This window comes from Emys orbicularis, chromosome 20 (assembly GCF_028017835.1).
Source record: "Emys orbicularis isolate rEmyOrb1 chromosome 20, rEmyOrb1.hap1, whole genome shotgun sequence".
In the NCBI taxonomy this organism is placed as follows: domain Eukaryota; kingdom Metazoa; phylum Chordata; order Testudines; family Emydidae; genus Emys; species Emys orbicularis.
The window spans coordinates 23,452,820-23,470,542 of NC_088702.1; the positions used below are offsets into that span (position 1 = coordinate 23,452,820).

Here is a 17,723-nt window from a genome sequence, read left to right on the forward strand (position 1 = left end):
AGCCGGATCTGTGGGGCAGGACCCAGGTGAGGTGGCCACCAGAATGTCACCCCCAGGGGGAGTGAGACGTTGCCCATACCTGGAGCTGAGGCAGCCTTCTGCCCCGGGTACCTCCCCAGCCCCGGGCCGAGGGATGGGAGCTGGTATTGGCGCTGGACGGGGGCGCCTCTCTCCTTGCCTTGCAGCCGGAAAGCTTTAAACTCTGCAATTAAATAAACCTCCCCACAAACCTCACTCTCATGTCTGGGTGTTTTTGCTGCTCTCTGGTGAGGTGAATCGACACCCCTGGAACTAAGAAACATGCGGGACGGACTCCGGCGCACCGGGACAAGCTGCTAACCCGCCCTGGCTGCCCAAGGCAGGGTCAGTGCTGTGAGATTGGCGAGTGGTTACAGGAGAGAGGGCTGGGAGCCAGGACTCCTGGGTTCTCTCCCCAGCTCTGGGAGGGGAGTGGGGTGTAGTGGTTAGAGCAGGGGGCTGGGAGCCAGGATAGGGCCTGTCAGGGCATAGAGCTCTCACCCGCTCATTAGTGAAATACCCAGGGAGGTCCTGGCAGCACAAACGCTGGAGGACAGTTTAAGCAGCGGGATTGGCTGGCACCAGCGGGGGCATCAGGAAATGGACATGGAGCCAAGCCCCCCGCTGTGTGAAATCCCGACCCGGTCAGGGCCCTGCGGGGTGGTGTGATCTTGCTGTCACCAGCTGGCCAGGTGTTGTTTCACTGGCTCCGTTCACAGCTCCGAGATCTGCCCCATTTCCCACAATGACACGGAAGAAGCACCCGGGCTGGGTGTTCCTGCTGAAATGATCGTCAGTGACACAGATAATGAAGCAATCGTTAGGTTCCAGGGGTAACCTGCCATTGCTATGAAAGACACAACTCACACTGGGGTCAGGCTCTCTGCAGACACAGGCAGCAAACCAGGTGGATTCCGGTCACATTGGGAAGGTTTTGTAGAAGCTCGAGGCTGGATTCTCACCAACACTGGGGCCCTGTGGAAGTGGGTGAAAATATAACATGGGGCCTCTGTACTTCCTGAGGTGTGTAAAGGGGCCCTAGCACCAGTGAGACTCCAGCCCTGCTCCACCAGCCCTTGTGGCTGCAAAGAAAACTTCCAAATGTGACCTCTTCTGGGCAGGGTTTTCTGCCTCAGTGTGCAGAGAGCTTGAACTGAAAGCCATGCGAGTGGTGTGAACTGCTCCATTTCTAGTGATAGTCTGTTAACTCTGAACCCTAATGATCACACAATGACCTGTTTTGCTGATCGCTCCAGCTATGGGTCAGTCTGCGTGTAGCACTTGAGGTTGGAGCCGTTCATTGCTGGGGGGGATGTGAGATAAATGCTCCCTTCGCGTGGGCCTCTGGGGCGGAGCGCTTTGGACACCAGCTGTTCACATACACACCCCGCTCTTCCTGCTGGGCTCTCCACCACTCCCTCTCTTTAGCCTGTGGTCATGGAGGGGCCCGTGTGCCTGGTGGGGAACGGCGCCGACAGGGAGCAGGATGTGTACAACCAGGGGAAAAACGCGGTGACCGCCATGGCCGCCATCGAGAACGAGGCGGCCCTCAGGGAGGCGCTGGCTCACTACGCGGCCGGGATGGGGGGGCTGCGGCTGCCGGCGGAGCTGGCCGAGCTCTCGGCGGCGCACGGGACACACGAGGCAGACGCCCTGCGGCTCTTCATGCAGCGCTCCTTCAAGGACAGGAGCAGGAGTTCCAGAAGCAGCTGGTGGTAGGTGGGGGCGTCCCGGGCCGGGCCCAGCGGCAAGGAGAGCGTTGCTGGGATGGATCTGCACTGCGAGGGGCCCGCTGGGCACCAGAGGTGGGTCAGGGCCCCTTTGTGCCCTGCGCTGTACGGATACCCGACCGAAACCTGGTCCCTGCTCCAGGGACCGTCCAATCCCCAGGTGACCTGATTGGCCAATGGACCATTGGAACTTCCAATCCTCCAATTGGCCAATGACCCTTTGACCTGGCCCAGGCAGTTCGTACCGTGCTGCGTTAGCTCCCTGGACAGCACACGCCATTCGCACTCAGGGTCCGTCTACACTGGGACGGCAGCTGGGGGGGCCAGACCCGGCCCAGGCAGTTCGTACTGCGCTGCGTTAGCTTTATATCCTAGGGCGGGTTCCTGGGCCTGGTGGCAGGTCGGGGCCCCCGTAGGAAGCGTGAAACCCGAGTCTGACTCGCGATTACGGATACGATTCTGTCACGGACGGAGGTCACAAATTCCGGGACTTTCCGGGACCTCCGGGATGTCTTTGGGGGCAGGGCTGGAGCAGCTCTCAGACCCGGAGCAGTGGCCACCAGAACCGGTGTCTGGCAGCCAGTCCCGGGGCTGCCGGAGCAGCGGCCAGGGTTGGGTCAGCCCCCCTGGGCCTGGAGCAGCTGCAAGCCCTGGCAATGCTCTGCTGTGTTTGCCCCCCTGCCCCCAGGGTATTTTTAGTAACAGTCGGGACAGACCTCTCTGGCTAGATCTGAAAAGCCCCATGGCAGAAAGGCCCCGGGACGGGGTGGGCTGGACAAGTTCAGACTGGAATCCAGGTGTCCATTTGTACCAGGGAGGGGAATGAACCGTGGGAAGAATTTCCTGAGAAGCGCATTGGATTCTCAGTCACGGACGGTTCTTAAATCAAGCCGGGCTGTTCCTCCGACAGATCCGCTCTCGGGTTAGTGTGGGGCAGGTCTCTGGCCTGTGGGACACAGGGGGTCAGACCAGATGATCACCGTGGGCTCTTCTGGCCTTGGAGTCTATGATCTATGAATGGGGAATGGGGGGCACAGAGCTGCTGGCATGGCAGGGGCGGGCGGGTGGCACCCAGGGAGCACGCGGGAGAGGACGAAGGGACGCCAGGAACCCCGCGAGTGGAATGAGCTGAGCTGGTACAAGCTACGCAGGGTGTGACCCAGGGGATTCAGACCGTTAATGCAGGCATCAGTGCAAAGCCTGGTGGTCAGTCGGGTTCAGGTTCAGGACCACAAGCCCTTGTCACACATCTCAGGACTAACCGAGATCCCAGCACGGGCGCAGCTGTTACAGGGCCCAGCTGGGAAAAGCCCCATGAGGGACGTGACAAAGGCAGACGGGTTCGGGGAATGTTCCCCACCTGGATCGGAAGGAAGTGGCCGAGGCATTCGGCTCTAGCAGCGGGACCAGGCTTTCTGTTCGGCCAGTGACTGGGGGGATGTTAAATACCAGATGCTAAAGGTCGACATGTCTAAACCGGCAGGACCGGGTAGGGAAGAGTAGCTGAAGAATTGGCTGAGGAGCTCCCTGAACCCCTGAGGTTGATGTGTAACAAACCTTGGCACACGCACGAGGTCCCAGAGGATTTGAGAAAGCTCTTACGCCAATATTAAAAGGGGTGGACAGGGCGACCCGGGAACCCAGGGGCGGGAAAACCCCTGCGGGAAGGGGGTCAGCCGGCTGGGGTGTCTGGGCGGGGGAGGGGAGTGTTTAACCTTTGCTTTCTGGGATGGTGCCGTGCCTGTTCCCCAAACACAGACCGGGCCTTGGGTCGGAACGACGCTGATTTCCCAGCATCAGCTCCCGGCACACGACGGGCGGCTGCTTTCCTGGCCGCTCCCAGTTTCCATTTGACACAGAGCTGTTTGCACTGCCAGCTGGTTTTAAACCCATCGCGTTTAACGTCAGACGGGCCCAGCGCGATCGTCTCGTCTGACCCCCGGCACCGCGCAGGGCCCAGAACCTTCCCCCCCCCCGGTACCAGACCCCGACTCCGGCTGAGTCACCGACGGCCCCAGATCGCGGGTTCCAGATGAGTGACAGAGACTGCACCATGGACACGAGTTCAAACCTGCCAGTGACCCGGGCCCAGTGCACAGGAAGGTGAACCCCCCCCCCCCCCCCCCCCCCCGGGTCTCTGCCAGTCTGTCCTGGGGGAAAATTCCTTCCCGACCCCGCGTCTGGCTTTAAGCGAACACTTAACATCACTGGCGATTTTTCGCTGCTCGTGGTTTTGTGACGTCTTAACAGGAAACTGTGCACACCACACTTGCAAGAGCAAGGTAGCAGCGCAACAGGAAGCCGTTCAGATGCTTGGAAGGGCAGGGGCGGGGGGACCGTGGGCTGCCCCCCCTCCCCATGGAGCAGGAGCTGCTGCTGTCCGGGGAAGGCCAAGCCATGGCCGGGGCCGCATCCGGCTACACCCCAGGCTGGAACGGCAAGACGGGTCAGTGAGGTAACGAACATGGGCCAGGAAGTTTTCTATGCAAGAGGGGAGGCCAGGGACACTTTGGCCACCTTGGAACTTGCTAAGAGAGAGGAACTGCCTGAGATGTCAGCGTGAGAAGGAAGTTCAAGGGTTGCAGATTAGAGGCACCCACCTGAGGAAGACATTGAACCAATCAGAGGACTTGGGCAAGGCTGAACAATGAGAAGTTTTCGACCCCACCCTCCAAGCTCACGCCTTATATTGGATGCTGCCTGCTTTTGCTTTTACTTTTCACATCAACCCCAGAGAGAGGCAGAAAGCCACAGAGGAGAGTGGCAAAGCGTGGGACTTGTCCCTACTTCGGAGAGAAACACCAGACAGGTAAAGAACGTAAGTGCTCTGCCTTCGGCTTGCCCCACCGCGCCCCAGGACATCATTAGCACCAGTTTACCCTGAAAAGGTTTGCTGGCGTAGGTACATCAGGTCAGTGGAATCGCCCCCCTGCTGACAGAGCTGTGCCAGCCAAATTCCCCGTGTGGACGCGGCTCTAGCAGCAAACGTTTCAGGCTGTCCGGGTACAAGAACTCGTTGGCTGGTAGAAGCCGCGTCTCCACCAGCAGGGTTTGCCGGTGCAGCCCTTCTGTGCAGAGAAGGCTTTAGCCACAGCGCCGTGATTCATGGCGGAAGATTCTTTTCACGGCACGTGGGGGGGCCGGACTGTCCATCATTATCTTGCAGAGCGAGGCTGGTGGAACAGAAGCTAGAGGAGAGGCAGGTCCATCAATGGCTATTAGCCAACATGGTCAGGGATACGGCCCCACCCTGGCCTTCTGACGGCCAGACGCCGGGAGGGGAAGACGGGGGGTGGGTCTCTCCAAAATTGCCCTGTTCTGTGCACGTCCCCTGAAGCTCTGGCTTGGGCCACTGTCAGAAGACAGGACACTGGGCGAGATGGACCATTGGTCTGGCCCGGTCAGGCTGTTTTTATGTTCTTAACCTGAGCTGCCAGGACCATGAGAGCTGGGGACAAAATGACCAAAGAGGTAAAGGTGGAAGCGAGCCTGGTAGGTCGTATGGAGATTGCTCTGGGATGAGCTGGCAGGAAAAGGGAGAGGAGGAAAAGTCGCGGTGTTTCATGTCAACTTGCTGAACTGGGGATAACACTGGGGGGCAGAGAGGGGAGGAGCCAGGACTCCTGGGTTCTATTCCCAGCTCAGCAACTAACCTTGAACAATTCCACTTCCTACATCCGTGCCTTAGTTTCTCTCTGTGTTGAAGAGAAGACCAAACCCACCAGGGGCTGGGAGGATGAATTGTTTTGTGTGTGAAATTCTTTCAGCCCCTCAGACGAGAAGAGCAAAGTGTCATTAGTAATAATGAAACTGACTGAGGTGAAAAATAAGAAATAATATTCGAGATGAAATAACGGGGAGATTCTTGGTATAACTCTGGGTTTTGTAATGCGGTAGGTCATGGGGGTTGGGGTCCCTCTGCACGAAGCATCTCGAGAAGCGGAAAGTGGGTGTTTGACACGGACAAGGGCAGAACTATGTTACAGGAACGCTCTGCAGAAGAGACGCCGGGACAGGTGTCAATCGCTAGCGCACAGCGAATGCGCCAGTAGGTGGCGCTACACACATATATTGCGCATAAAAGCTGCTGATGTTCGAGCCGAGCCAGTAATTGATTTTTCAGGTCAGTGGCTGAAAATCACAAAAACGCCTCATTTCGGGTCGACGCCAGATGCAAATGAAAAAACAAAAAAGAATTCATTTGGGGTCAATTGAAATGTTTTATTTGGCCTCCGGTTATTTTATTTTCATTTTTTTCCTCATTTTTTTTTTTTAATCCTTTTGGTTCATTCTAAATTTCAAAACCAAGTCAAAATGGTTCATTCGGAAAATGTCAAAATGAAACGTTTCGACTTTTTCAAACCAAATATTTCCCCTCCGAACTGTTCTGTGCCTCGGGGGGGTTCGGTTGCAGACCCCGTAGGGAATTTCGGCTGGAGGTGCGGCCCCCTTTGGAAATCGTAGACACCGTCTGCGGCCCCCCAGGGGGCTGTGGCCACTGCTCTAGGGACAGGAGGCAAGACTTCCTCCCACCTCAGCACAGGGCGTCGGCCTAGGTGACCTCTTGAGCATGGGCGGTGGGTATAATAGGCCGGAGGAGACGCTGCCTCCCCGGGCGCTGCCACGGCCGCTGGATCCCCAGTTGCGGGGTTTGGTGGCGAAGGTTTTGCTTTTATTATGCCCCATGCAGGCACGTCCCGCCTCCTCGGCTGCCCCGGAACCTGCATAGGGCGTAGCAAAAGAGTCCGGGTGGGAGGGGAGGCGCGTCTGTGGCCAGCCCCGGGCTCCTCCAGGCAGGGGGAGGCTCAGCTCGGGGCTGTGGCCAGCCCGGCCGGGGCTCCTCCAGGTGGGGTGGCGGCGCTCAGGTGCTTCGCAGGGAATGAACAGAACAGGGCAATTATCCCGTGATCCAGCCCCTGGCGTCCAGTCCCAGCTTCTGGCAGTCAGAGGTTTAGGGACACCCAGAGCGTGAGGTTGCATCTCTGACCATCTTGGCTAATAGCCATTGACAGACCTGTCCTCCAGGAACTTAGCTAATGCTTTTTTGAACCCCATTATACTTTTGGCCTTCACAACATCCCCCGGCAGGGAGTTCCACAGGTTGACGGCGCTGTGTGAAGAAATGCTGCCTTCTGTTTGTTTTAAATCTGCTGCCTGTTCATTTCATTGGGTTTGTGTCATGTGAAGGGGGAAATAACACTTCCCTCGTCACTGTCTCCAAACCAGTCATGATGATGTCAACCTCTGTCACGTCCCCCGGATACAGGAAGGGGCACAAGGATATAATTACCCCACCTGCAGCCTGGACATAGACTGTCCGAATACGCCAGGGAAGGTCTCGCCCAGCCTCTGTGTGTGCTGCTGGCTTTGCTACCTCTTCACCACTAGATCCAATCTAAGCGACTTCATCAAGATATTCAACCCATCCCAGCCCGAGCGAGCCCCTCTCACTCAGCATAGGACGTTGGGTCAGTGCTTGACGATCGATTCACTGGTTATTGGTGGTGGGCGAATTATGAATGATCGATGAGTCCTGATCGGATCACCTGAAAGGGCATTTTTTAGCGACTAAATGATTGGCCTGTAAAGTTTGGCCCCACTCCAGCTGTTGTGCCTGGGTGAGCAGCGCTGTGCACCAGAGCCAGCGCCTCGGTGTTATCCCTGCCGGCATTACCACCTCCCACGGTCTCTCTGCCGCTCCCTCTCTTTAGCCCGTGGCCATGGAGGGGCCCGTGTGCCTGGTGGGGAACGGCGCCGACGGGGAGCTGGAGGTGAACCCCGCAGCGCTGGAGATCCTGCGCGGCGTGGCCCAGCCCGTGGTGGTGGTGGCCATCGTGGGGCTGTACCGCACCGGCAAGTCGTATCTCATGAACTCCTTGGCCGGGAAGCAGAGAGGTGAGAGCTTTCCCAGCCCCCTTCCCGTGGGCCCCGGGCTGGAGCCGGGAGCGAGGGGGCAGGCGTGCCCGGGCACTGGGTCTCTACCCCGTCTCCTCTCTCCCCAGGGTTCTCGCTGGGCTCCACGGTGCAGTCACACACCAAGGGCATCTGGATGTGGTGCCTGCCCCACCCCCGCCGGCCCGGCCACACCCTGGTGCTGCTGGACACCGAGGGGCTGGGCGACGTGGAGAAGGTGAGCGGGGGACGGCGGGAGGGGGCTGGAGAAAGGGGCCATGCGGTCCTTGCCTGGGGAGCAGGTTCTGAGACCCCCAAGGCCAGAGGGACCCTGTGACCGTCTAGCCTGGCCCCTCGGATAACACCAGTCAGATTCCAGCCCCCCAGGAATTCCTGGAACGGATCGAGAGGAATGGCTGCCTTCATTTACACACTGTCAGGGACGGAGAATCCCCCGCGGTCCCTGGGCCGGCTGCTCCCAGGGTTCATTCCCCTCCCCGGTCAACACCGGTGCCTGATTTCCAGGCTGAATTTGCCGCACTTCACCTCCCAGCCGTTGGCTTCCCCCCGCTCGAGTGAGGAGCCCGGGCGACCCTCTGCTCCCTTTGGACAGACGGGAGTCCAAAGCCCTCCCTGGGCCCAGCTGAACAGCGGGAACCCTGGTCTCGCTCGCTCTGGGGCAGGGCTTCGAACCCTCGAATCGTCCTCGGGGCTCTTCTCCGGCCCCTCCCCAATGTATCACCAGCCAGTGGGGAGCGCGGGGCCCAGGACTGGGTGCAGGGATCGCCGGGCCCAGAACCAGGCATGCATCCAGGCCAACCCCAGCGGGGAGATCCCCTCCCTGATCCCACTGGAGGGCCCCCTGTTTGTGCAGCCCAGGCCGGTGCGCTCGGCCCTGGAGCAGCCCCCTCTGGCCCTGTGCTGGGCACCCGGGCTCGTGTTTCAGATCCAACCCCCCTTCGCTGCCCAGGGCGACACCAAGAACGACGTGTGGATCTTCGCGCTGGCCGTGCTACTCAGCAGCACCCTGGTCTACAACAGCAAAGGGGCCATCGACCAGTTCGCCATGGAGCAGCTGCAGTATCCTTGCCTGGGGGTGGTCCCTGGGGGGCATGGGGCTGGGGGTCCTGGGGGGTGGCCCCTGGGAATGTGGGGCTGGAACACCCCCATTCAGTCCCATGCTGGGTGGTAGCACCCAGGTCTGGCCCCAGTTTGAGTCCTCAGCCCCCGGCCCAGCTTCGTGTCGGAGCTGACGGAGCACATCAAGGTGAAGGCGCAGGGAGGGGACGACACGGAGGAGGACACCGAGTTCGTCCGCTTCTTCCCCAGCTTCGTCTGGGCCGTGCGGGATTTCACGCTGGAGCTGAGGATCGAGGGGCAGCTGGTGACGGAGGATCAGTACCTGGAGCACGCGCTGGCCCTGAAGAAAGGTGAGCTGGGGTCCGCTGTGTGCGGGAGGGGCCCATCACCCCTGGTATCCTGCCTCCTCCCTGCCCCCGAGATCAGGCCCATGGGCCCATCTACCCCGGCGTCCCGGCTCCTGCCACTGAGGCCGAGGAGCCTAGTGTGCTTCACAAACACCGATCAAAGCTACAGGCCCTGCTCCAAGTAGCCGACGGTGTAAGAGACACGCGGTGGGGATAGACAGATGGGAGGCGCCTGGGAACACGGGGACAATATAGGGCGATGTGATCCAAACGGCCCTTCTCGGCACATGGAACAGGGTTATCTGTGAGCTCTGCAGCCGTCACTGGGTACCAGGTCTCTGCGTTCCCCCCCCGGAAGGATATGTGGTGTTTTGATTACGTGGGTCGTCCTTGGGCAGTGAGGACCCTGGGTTCATTGGTGCATCTATGTGAGTTCCCCTCCCAGCCAGGGAAGACGGCCCCAGCTGGCTCTGCCATCTGAACACGTGATCTGACTGGGCATCCCGCCAGCCGCTCGTTCTGCCCACCCCTCAGTCACCTTCTGCTGCTACCTGCCTCTCTGCTGGTCAGTCTCTTACTGATTTTTAGCTCTTAACAGGCTGGGTGAAAACATGTCCCATCACAACTGATTTCAGCTCTGACCGAGCATTTGAAATAATGAAGAGGCTCCTAATGAAACCTATTTAGCTCTTTTAACAGTGGGGAGGAACAGGTTAAACCAGTCCAGGGAACTGTAGGAAGAGTCCACACCTCTTGGCTAGAACACCTGTCACCCCACCTCTTACTGGTACAGGGTTCTGGCATTTGAGTCCCTGGCTTAACAAGGTCCTTTCCGCTGAGGATGGCCCCCTCATTTGGGACAGGTTAAGCACAATTCTGCTCCCCTTTATTCATACAATAAAGACAACAACACTGATAACATTTCCCCACCCGGCATTCAGCACTAAAGTGATTTGTAACCCAACACCAGCCAAAGTTGATCACTTTGAGCAACACCGCTCCTGTCTGCTGGATACCTAGGCAGAGTAGGTGTGTCCATGTAAATACAGTTTGCTCCTGAAGTCTCTCCCCCTCCCAGCTGGTTGTCAGGGGACAATTCATTCAGACCCGGCTTACGAGGTGTAGTCACAGCCGACCGTTTGGGTTTGGTTGAAACCTGCGGTTTAAGGCGCCATTTTGCAGGTTCCGGTTGGGTTTGTTGACTTGGGAAGAAAATAAATAATAAAAAATCCAAAAATCTGGATATTTTTCTTTTTGGTTTTAAACAACTTTTGGTTCCAAAATCTCCATTTGACTTTATTCAGCATCCCAACTCCAGGCGTGTTTAAAAATGGCCGTAATCAAAACACCACGTTTCCTTCAGCTCCAAAGTAGGTTTTTCTCAGCTTTTCAATTTTCCAAAACTTTTAGTTTTCCACCTGACCTAAGCCAAATTTTTCTGTGACGTTTGGAAGCTGCCAACGACCCAAACCTCCATTATTAGCGCAGTGCTGGGTGTAGCCCCCTGCTTCTCCTTGGCTCTCCAGGCATCAACAAGAAGGTGATGGAATACAACCTGCCGCGGCAGTGCATCCACAACTTCTTCCCCACCCGCAAGTGCTTCGTGTTTGTCCAGCCGACATCGCGGCAGGAGATGGGCCAGCTGGACTCGCTACCCACCAGTGCCCTGGACCCGCAGTTCCTGGACCAGACCCGCCGGTTCTGTGACTACGTCTTCCAGTGCTCCCACGTCAAGACGGTCAAAGGAGGGATTCCAGTCAATGGGAAAAGTACGTCAGTCCCACGGCTGCTCGGAGGAGACACAGATTGATGACTTTGCCAGGGGCTCTTGCACCTGGTCTCGTAGCAGGGATGGAAACGGGGGGTTGTCCTGCATTCAGGGATCCTGGGAGCCGCCCAGTTTCAGGTTCGGATGGACGACGCTCACCTGCCTTGGAAATATGTGGGTAAAACGGCTCCAGCCCGGTCCCAACTCTGCAGAAAGGCCCAGGGAGCCCTGCTGAGATCCTGCTGGCGTTACCCACCGGCGGGCGGGTGTGACGGGTGCCCCCGCTGGGCCGACCCACCAGGGAGAGGAGCTCGTTCCAGGCCCGGCTACGGAGCCCTGGCTCTGCTCAGAGGATACGCGTTCCGAGCCTCTGACAGTTCAAATCCCAGATGAGCCCCGTTGGACCGGAGTCTGCAGAGCTAAGAGCAGGAGCTCTGTGTCTGCGACGGGAATAACCCCTATCCCCCGGGGATCAGCGCGGAGGAGAATCTGGGACACGCTCCCCAGCGGAGTCCCCGGGGTGCCAGGTGCTGTACAAATATACAGTCCCCTCCCCCCAGCTCTTACCCCTCCCCCTTCCCTCGCGCAGGGTTCGGCTCCTTAGTGCAGAGCTACGTGGGCACCATCCGCAGCGGGCAGGTGCCCTGCCTGGACAACGCGGTGACCGCCATGGCCGCCATCGAGAACGAGGCGGCCCTCAGGGAGGCGCTGGCTCACTACGCGGCCGGGATGGGGGGGCTGCGGCTGCCGGCGGAGCTGGCCAAGCTCTCGGCGGCGCACGGGACACACGAGGCGGACGCCCTGCGGCTCTTCATGCAGCGCTCCTTCAAGGACGAGGGGCAGGAGTTCCAGAAGCAGCTGGTGGTAGGTGGGGGCGTCCCGGGCCGGGCCCAGCGGCAAGGAGAGCGTTGCTGGGATGGATCTGCACTGCGGGGGGCCCGCTGGGCACCAGTGGTGGGTCAGGGCCCCTTTGTGCCCTGCGCTGTACGGATACCCGACCGAAACCTGGTCCCTGCTCCAGGGACCGTCCAATCCCCAGGTGACCTGATTGGCCAATGGACCATTGGCTCCCCCAATCCTCCGATTGGCCAATGAATCTGTGACCCTGCTATCCCCTGATTGGCCAGTGGATCATTGGCCCCCTGTTCCCCCGATTGGCCAATGACCCTTTGACCCGCTGTTCCCCCGATTGGCCAATGAGCCTTTGACCCTCTGTTCCCCCGATTGGCCAATGAGCCTTTGACCCGCTGATCCCCTGATTGGCCAATGAGCCTTTGACCCGCTGATCCCCCAACTGGCCAATGAGCCTTTGACCCGCTGATCCCCCGACTGGCCAGTGACCCACACTCGGGCGCAGGCGTCAGCCAGGGGAGGCGGGGAGGGCACCGGAATCCAGCCCCAGCCGTAGCTCTGCGATGGGGTTTCTCCCTTTCCGTGCCCAGGCCGGGATCACGGAGCGATACGCAGACATCCTCGCAGAAAACGAGGCCGTTTCGGAGCAGACCTGCCGCGCCCTGCTGGAGGAGCTCTCGGCCGCCATGCAGCAGAAACTCAGCGCCGGGCTTTACTCCCAGCCCGGTGGGTACCAGGCCTACGACAGGGACCAGACCCAGGTGGTGGAGAATTACCGGGCCAAGCCCAACAAAGGGGTCAAGGTGAGTGTCTGAAATTAGCCCCCCCCCCCTCCGCCCCCCGTCTCAGCCTGGCAGCTACAACAGCGACTGCAGCTCCGGGAGAAGGAGCCGGATTCCGCTCCGGCTTGTGTCTCGCCAGCAGAGCTGGTGCCTAAACCCCTGCGGCCGAGTCAGGCTTCCCCGCTTCGCTGAGGACAAAGCAGAGGGGCGACGGCAGGGAAAGGCCAGGGGGGAACCGGGGTCTGATCAGTGACAGATTCAGAGTTTGTGGGGCCCTGGGCTCAGCTTCATTTTTGGGGGGCCCCCCCTGTGGGGGGAGCATTGTCTCTTATCTCCCTCCCCCCCGTTTTTCATTTTTTCTCCATTCTCCTGGGGCTCAGGCTGGGGGTGGGGGGTCTGGGAGGGAGTTAGGGTGCAGGAGGGGGATCAGGTTTGGGGGTGGGGGGTCTGGGAGGGAGTTAGGTGCATGGGAAGGGGCTCAGGTTGGGGGTGGGGGGGTCTGGGAGGGAGTCAGGGTGCAGAAGGAGGCTCGGGGTGGGGGTCTGGGAAGGAGGGTGCGGGAGGGGCTCAGGGTTGGGGTGCAGGGTCTGGGAGGGAGTTAGGGGGCAGAAGCAGGCTGGGGGTGGGGGTCTGGGTGGGAGTTAGGGGGCAGAAGCAGGCTGGGGGTGGGGGTCTGGGAGGGAGTTAGGGGGCAGAAGCAGGCTGGGGTGGGGGTCTGGGTGGGAGTTAGGGGGCAGAAGCAGGCTGGGGGTGGGGGTCTGGGAGGGAGTTAGGGGGCAGAAGCAGGCTGGGGGTGGGGGTCTGGGTGGGAGTTAGGGGGCAGAAGCAGGCTGGGGGTGGGTGTCTGGGAGGGAGTTAGGGGGCAGAAGCAGGCTGGGGGTGGGTGTCTGGGAGGGAGTTAGGGGGCAGAAGCAGGCTGGGGGTGGGGGTCTGGGTGGGAGTTAGGGGGCAGAAGCAGGCTGGGGGTGGGGGTGTGGGAGGGAGTTAGGGGGCAGAAGCAGGCTGGGGGTGGGGGTCTGGGTGGGAGTTAGGGTGCAGAAGGAGGCTCGGGGTGGGGGTCTGGGAAGGAGGGTGCGGGAGGGGCTCAGGGTTGGGGTGCAGGGTCTGGGAGGGAGTTAGGGGGCAGAAGCAGGCTGGGGGTGCAGGGGCTGGGAGGGAGTTAGGGGGCAGAAGCAGGCTGGGGGTGGGGGTTGGGTGGGAGTTAGGATGTGGGAGGGGGCTCAGGGCTGGCGGTGGGGGGTCTGGGAGGGAGTCAGGGTGCAGAAGGAGGCTGGGGGTGGGGGTCTGGGAAGGAGTTAGGGTGCGGGAGGGGGCTCAGGGTTGGGGTGCAGGGTCTGGGAGGGAGTTAGGGGGCAGAAGCAGGCTGGGGGTGGGGGTCTGGGAGGGAGTTAGGGCGTGGGAGGGGGCTCAGGGATGGGGCAGGGGGTTGGGGTGCAGAGCGCTTACCTGGGGCAGCTCCTGTTTGGTGCGGAGGGTGCAAGTGGCTCCGTGCGCCCCCCGCAGCTCCCATTGGCTGCGATTCTCGGAGCCGCCTCCCCCCGCCAGGCAGGGCTGCCCGGAACGCGGGGGCTTTGGGGGCTGCAGCCCAGGGCACAGCCGGCGGCCAGAGAGAAGCATCAGTTTCCCCTTCAAAGCGCCGCTTCTCTCCGGCCGGCTGCACGGCCGCCCCATGTCCTCCTGAGTCCTCCAGCAGCATTCGCGGCGCTCCTGCCGCCCGCACCGCCTGCCTGCTCCCCCCAGGCTGTGGCTGAGTCTCCCTCCCTGCTCCCCTGCCCCCCACAGCTTCTCCCCCGCAGCCCCCCTCCCGCCGGTGCTGAGCTGCCCAAGTGCCCGGGCACTGTGTGTTTCATGGTAAATTGTGACCTGTAGTCACTGTGGCCCATGGTGATGGACTCCGATCCCATGGGGGGAGTTGGAAACGTCTCCCTTGGTCACGGAGCAGGAAAGTGCCGGGGGCAAATTCCCCCCAGGATCCCGGCCCGCTCTGCCTGGGCCCAATCCAAATCTTTCCATTGGCTGCGATGGGCTTTGGATCCGGCCCTGTATGAACAGCGACTGGGCCCTGTGTGAAATGACACCACATGCATCAGCGGTTCATCGATTCTCAGCGCACGAGGGGCCCCTGTGATCAGCGGGTCCGACCTCCTGCATAGCACCGGGCGTAGGACGTCCCTGAAGTGATTCCTGTGTAAACGAGAGCAGATCTCATAGAGAAACACCCACATTCCCCCGCGGGTGACAGCGTTTGCCTTGCGGGCCGGCAGCTCCTCTCGACCCGGTCGCTTGCTTTCTAACCCGGGGGTCTGGTGCACCGTGGGGAAGCCCCCTCCAATGCGTCGATTTTCCAGCCCCGAGGGGATGAGGCGGCAGAGAGGTGGGATCAGCCCCTGAGCTGCAGCTCAGCTCCCATCTCCCCACCCCTGACTCCAGCCCCTGCGATCCTCCGTCTTCATGGGGGGAACATTTTGCCCCGAGGCGGAAAAACGTCCCCCGGTGAGGCCTGCTCCCCTGAGAAAGGAGGGAGCTCATTAGCATATTGATTGGAGCTCACGAATAATCCAGCGCTTGGCCATCTCTGGTCCCAGGCGGAGGAGGCTCTGGAGCAGTTCCTGGCCGGTAAGAAGGCCGAGGCGGAGGCCGTGCTGAAGGCCGACAACCTGCTGACGGAGGCGGAGAAGCACGTGGCCGGTGAGACCCCACAAACAAGCCCCTGCCCCCTTTTCTTTGCAGCAGACCCAGTTTCCGTCGCTGTAGCGTGTCTGTGCAGCGCCTGGCGCCGCGGGGCCCTGGGCCGGGACTGGGGCTCGTGGGTGCTACGGCCATGCAGATGGCAAATAATACCAGGGTCACACGCTGCAGAGTGTCTGTCGGCCAAACTCATTGCACCCACCAGGAGCTCCCTGCATCCCCCACCCTCCCCAGCAAACTCCCCGGGTGCCCCCTCCCAGCCCCCTTTATTTTAGAGACTCCCTGCAACCCCCTGCCCCTCCTCCCATGCCCAGGGCTCTGAATGCCCCTCTCTGCCCCCCATGCCCAGGGCTCTGTGGGTCCCTGTCCAAACTGCCCTTCGAGCCGTGGTTAGGTAGGTCCCATGCTGAGATGCTGGTGTCAGGGGCTGGCTCTCTAGTTACCCGCCCCGTCTCATGCCAACCGAGTCGGGGGTGCGGGTTTGCGTGGTACCCGGGGGCTGCTCCAGGCGGTTGGGGGAGGGGCTGTGCCTCTATTTCCCCCTTTCTTTCCCCCCGAAAGAGGAGAAGCAGAAGGCTGAGATGCTGGAGCAGCAGCGGAAGGCGGCAGAGGAGAAGCAGCTGCAGACGGAGCAGCTGATGAAGGACCAGGAGCGCAGCTACCAGGAGAATGTGAAACAGCTGGAGGCCAAGGTGGCGGAGGAGCTGGCCAGTGCCCGGCAGGAGGCGGAGCGGGCGCTGGAGAGCAAGTTGAAGGAGCAGGAGGCCATGATGCAGAAGGGCTTCGCGGAGAAAGCCAGGCTGATGGAGGACGAGATCTCGGGCCTCCGGCGGGAAATCAGCTCGGCCAACAGGACTGAGTTTCATTCAGGCCTTCTCAGCACCATCAGGGAGGCACTGAGAGCCGTCGCCAACGTGTCTGGTTATCTGACATCCAGGCGCCAGCGGGGGAAGGGGACAAGTAACCCAAGTAAAACCCAGAGACGAAAGTAGCCGGGCCCCTGTGGGGTCCCCCCCGGCGGCAGGTCCCACAAACGCTGCTTCTCTGCACAACCGAAAGCTTCTGCTGACTAATTCCTGCGATCTGCCAGATCCCACAGCTACTAACACAGGGCCCGGAGCTGTCTGCAAAAGGAAATCACAGGATGCCTGGGTTCTGTCCCCAGCTTTGGGAGGGGAGCAGGGTCTAGTGGTCAGAGCGGGTGGGCTGGAGCCAGGACACCTGGGTTCTGTCCCCATGTCCTGCACTATAATTCTGTGTAACTTTGTGCTGGTCACATCACTGTTCTGTGCCTCAGTTTCCCCTCTGTGAAATGGGGACCTTCCCTCTGGGAGGACCAAGTTGTGTTTGTTAGGTGCTGAGCGGCTGGTGCTATCTACACGCACAGTGTTAACACAGGAATCTCCAGCGACCGGCTCCGATTTCCTTGCATGCCCCTATGGCCGTGTAAATGCAACCCCACTCCCAGGGCCCTATCCCTGCCGGCGCTGTAACGGGGCTGCCGGGTGTCTAGGGAGAGGCAGCTGTGGGGATGTCTCCTTTCCCCGGCTCAGCATGCTGAGAGCTGGGTCATTATCCCCCCGTCTGTAACGGAAGGGGCCGGCAGGTGGCTACAAACTCCCCAACGCCTGTATCTCCCTGCGCCGGGAGACGCTGCGCCCTGCAGCCCAGGTAGGAATTAAACAGGTTTGCATGAGCTGGAGCAGCCCTGTGCCACTGTCTTTATTAATGACATCTCTCACTCTCCCTCCACCTGCAAATCTGAGAAAAGAGAGCCGGAGGGGCTATTTTTCTCCTCCAGTGGAAGCACGCAGCTGTCCCATGAGGCTTTGCAGCATTAGATCCCCCTCGGACATAAACAGATATTGATATGGAGAAGATTCTACAATCAGAGGCTAAATGGAAGGAGCAATTAAGCCCCTTCATGGAGTGAGATTGTCAGAAATTAGAGAAGCCACTGTCCAAGGCACTGGGCCACAGGCGAGGCTAGAGCAAAAATTAAAGGCAGGTAGTTCCCCTGGTTGCCAAGGCAGCAGCTGAGGTTTCAGGCTGATGTGTCCGTGGGTGTTTAGAGTAGAAGATCTAGGAGAAAGGGAAAAAAGCAATGGCGAGCTAGCGTGACCCCAAGCGGGAAGCAAAGGGACAGCTTCTTGGGCACAGATCCAGCTGGAGAGAGACGCTGGGGATGTCTGAGCAAGGAAACTGCCCACTATTGTACGTCTCCACTGCGGGCCGGGCAGCAGGCCTGGGTGGGCGTTCGTTGTAAAGACACAGGATCGCACCCAAGGACAGACCTGACTCGTAGCTTCATTTTCTCCTTCTCCTGGAAACACCCTGCAAAGCCCCAACTATCAGCAAACCCCACGGGCCCAGAAGGGCAGCAGCAGCTTTCTGAACGGCAGCCTGGCAGGCTCTGGGGTCCTGCAAAGATCCAGCGCTGGGCGCGTGTTCCCGCAGCTAATCACCCACCCAGTTAAATATATTGGTCTTATTTCCAGCTGGAACGTGTCTGGCTTTAACCCCCAGCCGGCAGTTCTTGTCCTGCCTTTCTCCACCCGCTCCCAGG

General features: G+C 60.2%; 1 protein-coding gene across 1 annotated transcript; it reads left to right on the top strand.

Moving 5' to 3' along the window:
• The first annotated feature begins 7,459 nt into the window (after positions 1-7,459).
• Positions 7,460-16,819, top strand: LOC135892524 (guanylate-binding protein 1-like). Its single transcript, XM_065420317.1, has 9 exons — positions 7,460-7,643; positions 7,751-7,878; positions 8,611-8,720; positions 8,877-9,070; positions 10,594-10,836; positions 11,425-11,699; positions 12,278-12,490; positions 15,055-15,157; positions 15,719-16,819. Exons 1-9 carry the CDS (start codon positions 7,469-7,471, stop codon positions 16,147-16,149), a joined length of 1,872 nt encoding a protein of 623 aa, XP_065276389.1. The 5' UTR covers positions 7,460-7,468; the 3' UTR covers positions 16,150-16,819.
• Positions 16,820-17,723: the final 904 nt, after the last annotated feature.